The sequence below is a fragment of the Trachurus trachurus genome (genome assembly GCF_905171665.1).
Source record: "Trachurus trachurus genome assembly, chromosome: 16".
NCBI lineage: Eukaryota > Metazoa > Chordata > Actinopteri > Carangiformes > Carangidae > Trachurus > Trachurus trachurus.
Window position 1 is genome coordinate 17,472,364 of NC_139902.1, and position 10,879 is coordinate 17,483,242.

The window sequence follows — 10,879 nt, forward strand, 5'->3', positions numbered from 1 at the left end:
TATGTTATTGTTTTACAATTGTGTATGCATTTGTGTGTTTCATTAATGTTGCAGCTGGTAAAGTTAGGTCTAATTTCAACCTGTTGTAATTGTTGATTATTTTGCTTCTCAAGTGTAGTGGAGTATAAGATAAGTGACCAGTTCCAGCAATGGTCGTGCCATAGTGCAGTCACCAAAAGTTTATTAATATGAAATGAACAGACAGATATGATACTATAATCCCATGAATAGGAAGCAGTACAAACACTCCATAATAGCTGAAATGTATTAAGATATTGGATTACATACCAAGTAATGATATACTATATGCAGATCCTCACATAAAAGCAGCAATTTATTCCATTTGAAAAACAAAACAATCATTTTTTAAAAAGTACTTAATGATGATCATGCTTATATAGGCTACATTATTTGTGATGCAGGGATGTGTTAATAGCATTTTACTGTTGCAGTCACTCATGTTACTTTCATCTGTATCAATGCTATATACTATTTTAAAAGCTTGTCATTATGTTTTGTTTGTAAAGTCTTATTTTGAGTCACAGGCTACTGTAGCCAAATACAAAAATAAATGTGAGGTTAAGACATTTTACCCTACAATATTTCTCTCTGATCTGGAGCAGAGTACTACATGTATAAATTGGTTTCAAATGCACATTTATGGAGTGTATCTTGTCGCTGAGGTGAATGAAGCCTGTGCTTAATATCCCTCCTGATGTTTATGGTAATGATTGTTTATTTCACAATCATTTATTCAACATTTAGGATTATACATATACTGCTCAATGTTTTTGTGCATACAGGGAATTCAAAGTTAGCAGATTGCAGCTTCATGAACAAAAAACCATCACAGGCTCATATTCTACTATTAGTCATCTCCAGCAGACAGGTGAAGACGTGTCTTTCAAGTGACTACTGAACACACTTTCAATAAATTGATTTTTTCTTTTTTCTTTTTTAAACCTTCCTTCAGACTCCTACTCTGAGCGCTGTGTCGCAGAGGGGCAGCCAATCCCGAGGCCCGTTTGAAAGCTGAGTAGATGGGAGGAGTAAAAGCCCAGGAGGGCCCGCTAGAGCCTTTGCCTTCCTCATCTGTTGCGGACCTGCGGGAGAGGAGGGAGCTCGTACTTCCTGCGAGCCCCTAAACAGACGAAACTTTGTGTCAACTTTCTTTTTTTCGCAGCATGAGCAGGGAAACGCACTGAAAAAAAAAGCAAATGCGCGGTTACCCGGAAGAACCCACGGATTAAACCTAACCTGCGTTTTTAAAACACTTTTATCATGCGTAAAAGCATCAGGTTACTGGACCATGACCGGACTCTCCTCCTTACTTAAGTGTCGCGTTTTATCACACGTTGAGGTTTGTGGGGTAGATTTAGAGTAAAAGCAGCGTTGATGAGTTTTTACGCACATTTTTGAAGGCTGTAGAGTGAAAGAATAAAAGTTCTGTCAGAGATCCTGAGACGCACGGGATTTTGGAGACGGAAGACATGGAACTGTTGGTCATCTGCGCGCTTCTGCTGTTCAAAGTAAGCAAGTTCATTCATGTTTTTACACATGTCACGCATTTCCATAAAATATATATTTTCATCATAACACCACAACAGCATCTTCACCTTCAGATCAATTTCACATACGTTGTTGGTGAATATGTTTCCTGTGAATATCTAGTTGTAGTTCAAAATCAATGTAAGAGTGATGACTCATCTGAGTAAGAGGCAAAATAAAAATCTGTTTTGCTTTGTGGCTACATTTGCTCAGAGATGCATGCACCCTAGGCTGTGGCCTAAACTGCAGCATTCATACAGTCAGCTGTAGACCTATAATAACTGGTCATTAAACAAACAGGAAATATTTGGGAGAATTTTTGTTTTGTCTACACAGAAGAATTTAATGCAGTTCACCTAGATTATGCACCAGTTTCGGGAATAAATGGTGTATGTTATGGGGAAATTATAATTTCAGAGGTGTTTGATAGCATATCATTAAGCCAGGATCAGTGAAAAAGAAAGGCCCTGCTCCACAGTTGCAGAGACAATAATTTGACACTCATCCATCTCAAACCAGCCCATGGGGCTTGTAGTCCTGTCTGGACATGCTCATCAGAGTCAAAGCGCTTTTGCTACATCAAAGCATTTAGATTGAACTTCAGCAAAGACCTGCATCTCTTTCTTTTCATAAGTATGTGATATTAACAGGATTTCTTTGTCTAATATTGTTTCTCCACATAGAAATAGATTATTTTATCCCACTGAAAAGTTATCATTACTGCTGTCACATGATTCTCTTACAACTAACTGGAGGATTTAGTGCAACAGTTGTCAGTGTCTTGCAGCATCTGAGCAAAACCTCATGATTTCCACATGTTAAATCTGTGTCTGAGGCCCATGTTTCTTGTAGTTTACTGTGCGACCTGCCTACAGTCGTTGCTTACGGCAGTTCCTGGTGAAAAAGTGGCCCTAGCTTGCAGCTTGCAATGTTGCTGGGGTCTGAATATCCGGAGCAAAGCAATTATCATCATTTTCTCCCAGTTTGTGGTGTGTGTGTATGTGTGTGTGTGAGCTGGGGAGTGGAGGGTTGTTACCACAGTTATTTGAATTTCCATAGAGCAGTTAAGCAGATTTCTTTGGGGAAGCATTTCTGTACTCTTTGGTGAGAGTTGAAAATTAATACATAATAGTTAATGGAGTTGCTTGGCGCTGATCTTGGATTAAAGTGTTGGGTGAGTTTTGTGCTGGGAAAAGGGGAAACACATGTCCTTTAACATGTCTCTTATCCTCCCTGTATACTGATTACAGTGATCAGTGCAGATGGGATGTGAAGTTTGGAAAACTTTCCCTGGACTCAGGCTGTTTCTGGTGCATGACCCCGGGCTGTTGCCGTCACAGCCGAGGCTCATGGGTCGGTGTCTTCACAGGGAGAGAGAGAGAGAGAGGGCATCCTTTTGTGTGTTTATTTTCATGCAGATTAGATTAACTGTGGAAACTCCAGCGTAGGCGCTTCAAATGTGGTCTCACATCACAAGGGCACAGGAAATGTTTCAGGCACAGGGGAGGCCAGAGTGTGTTTGTGTGTATGTGTATGTGTGTGTGTGTGTGTGTGTGTGTGTGTGTGTGTGTGTGTGTGTGCGCGCGCATGTGTGAGATCCACGATGACTGAGTGACTCCGGCAGCCGTGGAGCTGAGAGCCCCATTGAAAGCAGCCCTCCTCGGTGGTCTGTCTGTTCTCACTGGGGAATTCCTTCAGATTGCAGCTTCTTACCTAAATGGAAAAAGCAACTGCCCCCCCCACACCCCACACCCAATGTTAGACTTAATGCCCCCAAGGTGACATGTACAACTGCAGGCATGCCTTGGACCATGGAGTATAAAGCTTTCATAGTCATCGATTTACCACTATACAAATTGAAAACAGGTTCATTTAAGTGCAACTGAAGTAAAATCACTACAATCAGATGAGCTGATTTTGACTTCTGACATCACAAAAACTGAAAAACATTTTTACGAGCTTTTCTTTTTATCTGCTGATCTTGTAAATGTGTGAAAACACTCATGTACAGACAATTTTTAGCCACCAATCTTAATAATACAAGTTAATAAGGTGCCTTTTGTTTTAATAATTTATTTTTCCTAATTATTTAGTTTAAATTAAGCTAATTATGAAGACGCCTTAATCTGTTACACCTTGAAGTGAAATATACAGTAACTGGATATTACATTATCTATCACACTGATCAGTATTATGTGGTAACCATATATAGCACTATTTACAGTGTATAAAGTAGATAGTCATTCCTCTACTGAGTAGATCACTGTTCCCTCTCGTCTCTACTGGGGCTTGGACTAAATATTTCATTGTACACTGGGCAGTGGTTGAAGTACCAAACCTTTGGGAGTTCCTGCTCTGAGCCGAGTCGGGCCTCCAGGCCGGCTCACACAACCGCACCAGGCTCACACCAGGCGCTGTAAAATGACAAAAATCCAAGCTGGAGAAACTAATAAAGCAGAGCTGCTGTCACCAAATATTTATCAAAGTGTAGATTGAGGGCTAAAAGGTGAGCTAGTGTTAGCGGAGGAGCTCCATCTGTCACACAGAGAGGACCAACCAGAGTTACCAGAATGCCTTTCTGCTCCAAGTTATTATGGTCCAGGTTTGGTCACAGTCTCCCAACTCCAAACATCCTGCTGGTTCCTGCCCGCTGGATCCTACCCCCCCGACACACTTAATACCTCTGATCTGGGCTCTGTGGCGTCCAGATATCATCAGCCTCCTTCTGTGAGCGTCGCAGTAAAACTGGGTGTTGTTTTTGGAACGAAGCAAGCCCGTTTCAAAGCTGCTTCTCCCGTAGTATCAGCATGGAACATTTCAGTGTTTTTTTGTGACTGGGCGCATGGCACCGTATGTGTGTGTGTGCCTTGTGTGTGTTTGTGTGTGTATGTGTGTGTGTGTGCGCGTGTACTTTCATTGGAGGCTCTACAGGTTCACACACGTTGCCTGTGTTTCTTGGAAGACTTCAGAGACAAAGAGAGACATCAGTGGGTTGTTTAGCTGTTACTTCTCCCCTTTGCAGGAGGTTGGTTGTTAGACATCTGTTTGCCCTTGTCAACCCTCAGGCAGAACAGGCCAATCTCCATTAAATGTGTGCATGTTTAAGATGCCGTTGTTCAGAGCCTGGAGAAAGGGGAGTTAGTGAATTACTGACCTTCATAGACACACCTGCAGGGCTTGGTGACTTCAAAGGCCCCCCTCTCACCCAAACAGACACTCACATGCTGGGCAGCCTTGGTTAACTGACACCCCTGCCTGGGGCTGGAACCGTCTCCTTTATACCCCAATCCCCTCTTTTTCTGTTGTCAAGAAATAAGCATGCAGACGTCGTGTGAACACTGATTTGGTGCAAGTGGTGGAGTGGAAGCTTTTTTTTTTTTTTTTTTTTACTTCTTCCTTCCTCCTTTTCTGAGTGTTTTCCTTCACCCCTTTGTGTCTTATTCTTTCCACTGGTCTAAAGCCATCTGATTAAAGCCAGCCCCTCCTGTCAGGCACCAACTCTGCTGCACAAGCCGTTAGGAATGTCTGATCTATCCCTCATGTCACAACTCAAGCTGGGCTCTCCATTACCCACTTGCAGATAAGGACTCTAAGCACTTTAAGGGTGAAAACTGAGGCAGACAGAAAGATAAAAAGGCCATTTTCAGTTCACAAACTTCACAAGAACGGGATGTGAGCGATTTAAGACGGAAAACTACCCGGACAAAGAGAATACATCCTCTCTTGTTGTTTTTTTTTTTTGGGTGACTTGTGATTGAGATGGATTCACAGTGGCCTAAAACATATGATGGGCTTTGTTCTGTTCTTTCAAATAAAACAAGAAAATGCTTTGGTGCTATTTTTTCTTCTTCTTACCATATCATTTATTTACTGCAGGTTACTCTTGGAGACGCCTGTGCCAGTAACCAGTTCACTGAGTCAGGGCAGTGCTGTAGTCTGTGCCCCGCTGGCTTTGAAGTGGAGGTAGCATGCGGCAAGGAGGATACCAAGTGCGCACCTTGCCAAAAAGGTAAGAAATTATAACCATCCATATAGATTCCTTATCTCCGTATTCTGTCCAAGGTGTTGAGTTTAGATGGTACTGCCACTCATGATATTTGCAGATTTTTATTTAGACACTTATTTTTTTTAAATTTTGTGTCCCAGGAACATTTTCCCTATCTGAAGACCTACACGCTTGCATTCCCTGCTCACCGTGCCCACGTAGCTACCCCAAGGTGGCCAATTGCACTGCGAGTCAAGACACAAAATGCAAATGTAAGAAAGGCTTCTATTCAAACTTCGGCTTGTGCATGCCTTGCTCCAAATGCAAACGTGGCGAGGGCATTATCCGGGAGTGCGGCATTCAGGGACAAACTATATGCCAGTCCTGTGGCCCGGGAACGTTTTCTGAGGAACATGAAGGCACCAAACCTTGCCAGACGTGCACGCAGTGCTCTGACAGCGAAGTGGAGATCCGAGCCTGTATGCCCGACTCTGATACACTCTGCATGGGTGAGTTGTGACATGGATTTAGAGTGAAATAATACATCTGATCTGAAATCAAGTGAAAGTGCTTATTTGTCTTACAATGTCTTATCACTGAATCCCATTAAAACGCCCACAAAGCACCTCTGAACTGATGCCAGTTAACAACTATTCTCTTAATATAATTTATGTCCTTGCACCATAGACCTGGTGAGAAACACAGTGTTGATCTGGGTTATGTGCTCCTTCATTATCCTACATGCATTGTATGGGCACTGTAAACCCACAGCTGATCACTAGCACACAATTTGACTACAAAACTACAGTGTGAGTCTGTTTTAGGAAAATTGCTTCAAATTAAATTTGCGACCTCTTTGTGAATGATTTGGGATTAAGTGCCACAGATCGAACAGGCAAGTTGGAAAGTACTAAAAGACGGCCGATCTCAAATGTCTTTTAATGAGGATTTGCTGACAGTAAGAAACATATAGAATAGCGACAGCCTTTGAAGATCTAACGCATGCAAAGGCAGTAATAGCGAAAGATAAAAAGAATGAGCTCAAGGGAGGGAAGGAGGGGGCGGAGGGGCTGGGCAGGGAGTAGGACTGCTTGTGAGAATACAAGGACATGTGGTCAACACCTGCATCCACACCTCATCTGAACACTCTGTAACACTCGTGGCCTGGAAACATGAGTAGAGGAAAAAGAGTCCACTTAAGTGCTGTAGTCCAATTGGTATGGGCTTGAGGGGTCTTAAGGTTAACTGACCCCGAGGACCTGAAGGCCGAGGGAGGCTGTTTATCCTGACAACTAGCCTGCTTGCTCCCAAATGGCTACACTCACTCTGCAGGACATCAGGTCATCTGTACACACACTGGGTGCATGTGTCACGACTCTTTGACCTCATCGAGGTCAGCACAGTACCTTGTAGCGTTTGATCTTAAAATATGCAGACCGCAGGAGGGAAGATGTGGCTGAAAACGGGGGCAATGAAAGCTTTTGAAACCCCAGGGGACCGGGGTGACTGGGGCTATCGTTACATCAGGCGTACAGGCTTGTGTGGAGTTATATCTGGCCCTAATTTATGCAGCCTAAATGTGTTTCTGATGTCCATATGTGCACATGCGTTTGCCGGACCTGACACATCTCCCTCCCTCTATCTTAACAGATAAGAAACTGCACATTTTATCTCGTCCCGCTGAGTCTGACGGGCCCCGCGACGCTTCCCGCTCTCCAAGTACAGAGGAAGTAATTGACGGAGAGGAGGCCAGTCCTGCCCCTGGAGCGCCCAAGTTTACCCCAGAGGACGAGGGTGGCAGCAACAACATTCTGGCTTACGTGTCTGTCCTGGCTGCCGTGGTGCTGGGTCTGCTTATTTATGTGGCTTATAAATGGTGAGTCCGCACTGGGTTTGAGTCCTAGTCCTTAAATGGACGTAATGATGATTAAAGACTGGCCCCGGGATGACAAATAGCTGGCTGTGTGTAACTTATCTGACATTGTTTTCCTGTGCTCTTCTCAGCTGGAGATCATGTAAACAGAAGAAAGCTCTCTCTAAGGCCCGTGCGGCTGAGTTGGGATCATCTCCAGAGGGAGAAAAGCTGCAAAGTGACAGCGGCGTTTTTCTGGACTCTCACAGCCTGCAGGACAACCAGCCCAGCAAAGGTGCGGTACACACAGGCTCTTTGAAATGAAACTGAATTAAGGCTTCTAAGGCATCGGAGTGTAATTTAACAAGGTTACTGATACGTCAAACCCTCTATGAACTTACATGCCTGCATTATTGCATTACTGTAGAAACGACTGAAAAGAAGATCAAAGGTTTCAGAAATTATCTTATTGTAAAGTTAGTTTATTAGTTCATTTAAATCCTTATGTATGCAACGTCAAATGAGTACACTGATACACTTGAGTACACTTTAGGAAGGATTAGATTGTTTTCATAAATCATTTCATTATCCAGACCAAACACCACTGTTTTCTTATAAAGGTTGCCTGTGAGATACTTCACCACTACTAGTGCTCCTATTAAGCAGTGTTGTTGGGAACGCATCCCCTTGTTTTGTTTTGGTTGTATCTCACGCAAATGCACCAGCGACGCATTTCCTGCCGGCGGCTAGGCCGTTCCTCCGGTTGACTGATTGGAGGCAGAGATGCACCAAGGAACTTCAACTTTTCTCTAGAATACATGAATGTAAACAATGCGGGTTCGGGAACGTTTGGCTTTGTAGATTATTTATATGGAAGGAAATGCATTCATCACATTTGTTAGGCCTCAGAAGTAGATGTAGTGGATCTGGCAAGAAACAATAGATGTAAACATAAATGTGTTTGTTTACAAGAAAACGCCATGGTTCCCTTTAAGTTCCCAGTGTTTCCCACAAGAATAATGACGTGGAAACTTTCAAGTTTTGTGCCTATAAAATGTTGAACTTTCTAAAAAGAAATATCGTATGCTAAACCTAAATCTAACTAGGCTAGACCTGCTAGGGTGTATACCACTGAAACATAGTCTTTATCTCAGGTCGATGGATTTAAATCCAACTCTAGACTGACTTTCCTGTCTCTGTCAGTGTAACTGTCAGAAGGCAAATAACAACAACCTAAAACAATATAAAAATATGTATAATATCTATCCTAATAGCTATTTTTTTTATTTTTAGTAGTAGTATTTTGATTATTGTTATTATTAAGATCCTATCCAGTTAGTGTTTGGCTGATAAAGCTAAACAATGAGCTAATGAGAATCAATGAGATTTTGTAAAGTGTATCGGGACCATGTTGCACCATGGTGATTTTGCACTTTAAATAAAATAAAATAAACTAAATAATGTTGTGTCTCCACAGGTACCAAGAGGGACAGCAAGCAGGACACTCGTCTGTACATCAACCTACCCCCCCACAAACAGGGAGAGGTGGAGCGCCTCCTGCAGGAGGGAGCGGGCCGGGGCTGGAGGCAGCTGGGTGCAGCACTGGGCTACGAGTCTGAACAGCTAGATCTGTTTGGGCGCGGAGAGGCCCCCGCTCACACACTCCTCTCTAACTGGGCCCAGAAAGAAGGCTCCACTCTGGGACTGCTGTGCTCCGCGCTGGCCCGCATCGAGAGGCCTGACGTGGTGACGGCTCTGAACTGCCCCGCGCAGGGTGCCTCTGTGGTGTGACAGCCTTTCAGACAACACCTGTGACAGTCACAGACTCAAGTGAAGAACTTTGACAAATGACAAGGGAGGCACTCTTCATATCAACATCTGTCTCTGTTGGAGACTTCCACCGACAGTTCTTGTTGCTTTGATGGACACTTATCAAATTATTCAAATAACACTCAACCCAGTTTATATCACCATTTGATTTTACATGGATCCACCGCATGTAATAATCCCCTGCGATGTGTCTGTTATTGCTACGGAGAAAATCACCAGTGAAAATACTCACAAATATAATACCATTACTGAATATACAATATGGCGCAACCTCTAAACGCCAGCAGTTTTCAGTTCTTGTTAAGCCTCAGTGACATGCTTAATGAGCACTGTAGGATCCTGCCGAGATTGGATTAGACCTATATTCACTTCCACAAACACACTCCATGTGGCAGGAAGCAGAATAATGTGTTTACAAAATGCTACATGAGTGTGATGTTTCAAAAACCACTGTTTACTTGATATTTGGACTGTAATCAGATTTGTCTCCTTGCTCCATCCAAAGGAAATATTCCTTCTGTGTGCTATTGTAAACAAACGTGGACGGCTTAGATCATTATGTTTCATGTCTGGCAAGCCCTGTTTTATGAATCACAACTTCAGCAACCACTTTCAGTATTGCTGCCGTGTTTTGCCAAAAGGAGATGGATTATTCCAACAACAGTGCTTTAAAATATGATGTGGCTCGCTCGCCCTATGTGGGCTCATTTTCATGCACATGTGCGTGATAAAAAAAGAAAAAAAGATGAAAACTAAAACTTCTTAATCATCCCAATATCGCTTTCAGTTGTTATTTTCTTTATAACAACACTAATGTCTAGATAGGATGAACTCACTAGGCTATATTTTTTTATTTGTTGCCCCATTCTGTTGTTTTTTCTTCTTTCTCTCTTGCAGCCAAAAAGTAGCCTTGGTATTTATTTACACTGAGGATATATTATGCACCAATGATGTTTCAAATATCATCAGAAGACATGAAAATGAAGCATAAATATGAAAACATCTTTTTATTAGCTCTTCGTCATAATCACCTGTGATTGTAAATATTGATTTGTTTTGATAAGCCATGGCTTAAAGTGAGATCATTTATGAAATGTGAAGATGAAAGAGAAAAGGAATAGAAGCTAATCTAGTCTCCTTACTCAACTCTTTTTCTGTCAAATAATATCCTTGAATTAGACAGAAACAAACCAAAGACACCATTAGTACCAGCCTGTATTTATTTTACCACTATTTCAAGTCTAAATTTGAATAAAATGTTTAAGAACATCAGTAATGTGGTAGTTACACTATGAGACGACCTTAAATGGTTTGATCTTTTTTTTTTTTTTTTAGCCATGTATGGTTTTGTGTATATATTTCCTGATGGTATGCCTATTTGTTTTTGTAAGAGTTTTATTCATTTAATAAATAACTTTGATAAGTCAGTGCGCTTTTGTTGTTACAGGATTTCAAGTGTATTTGCTTGGACACAAGTAATTGTCGAGCAGCTTAATTAATTTAAAAAAGTTTGAATAGAAATAGACTGTACATAGCATCATATTCATTCAGTTGTAAAGTCTGAACATGTTAGAAAGCACATGAAAAGGTTGACACAGCCTCAAACAAAAGCTAAATGCTAGTTAAAATGAATGGATAAAAATGATGTATTAACTGTTGAACAG

The 10,879-nt window shown here is 41.9% G+C and overlaps 1 protein-coding gene across 1 annotated transcript; it reads left to right on the plus strand.

Moving 5' to 3' along the window:
* Positions 1 to 1,490: 1,490 nt before the first annotated feature.
* nradd (neurotrophin receptor associated death domain) lies at positions 1,491 to 9,336 on the plus strand (the record flags this gene model as incomplete). Its single annotated transcript, XM_083989882.1, has 6 exons — positions 1,491 to 1,529; positions 5,425 to 5,557; positions 5,695 to 6,042; positions 7,184 to 7,409; positions 7,538 to 7,680; positions 8,863 to 9,336. The coding sequence occupies 6 exons, from the start codon at positions 1,491 to 1,493 to the stop codon at positions 9,174 to 9,176; spliced, it is 1,203 nt and encodes a 400-aa protein (XP_083846008.1). The 3' UTR covers positions 9,177 to 9,336.
* Positions 9,337 to 10,879: the final 1,543 nt, after the last annotated feature.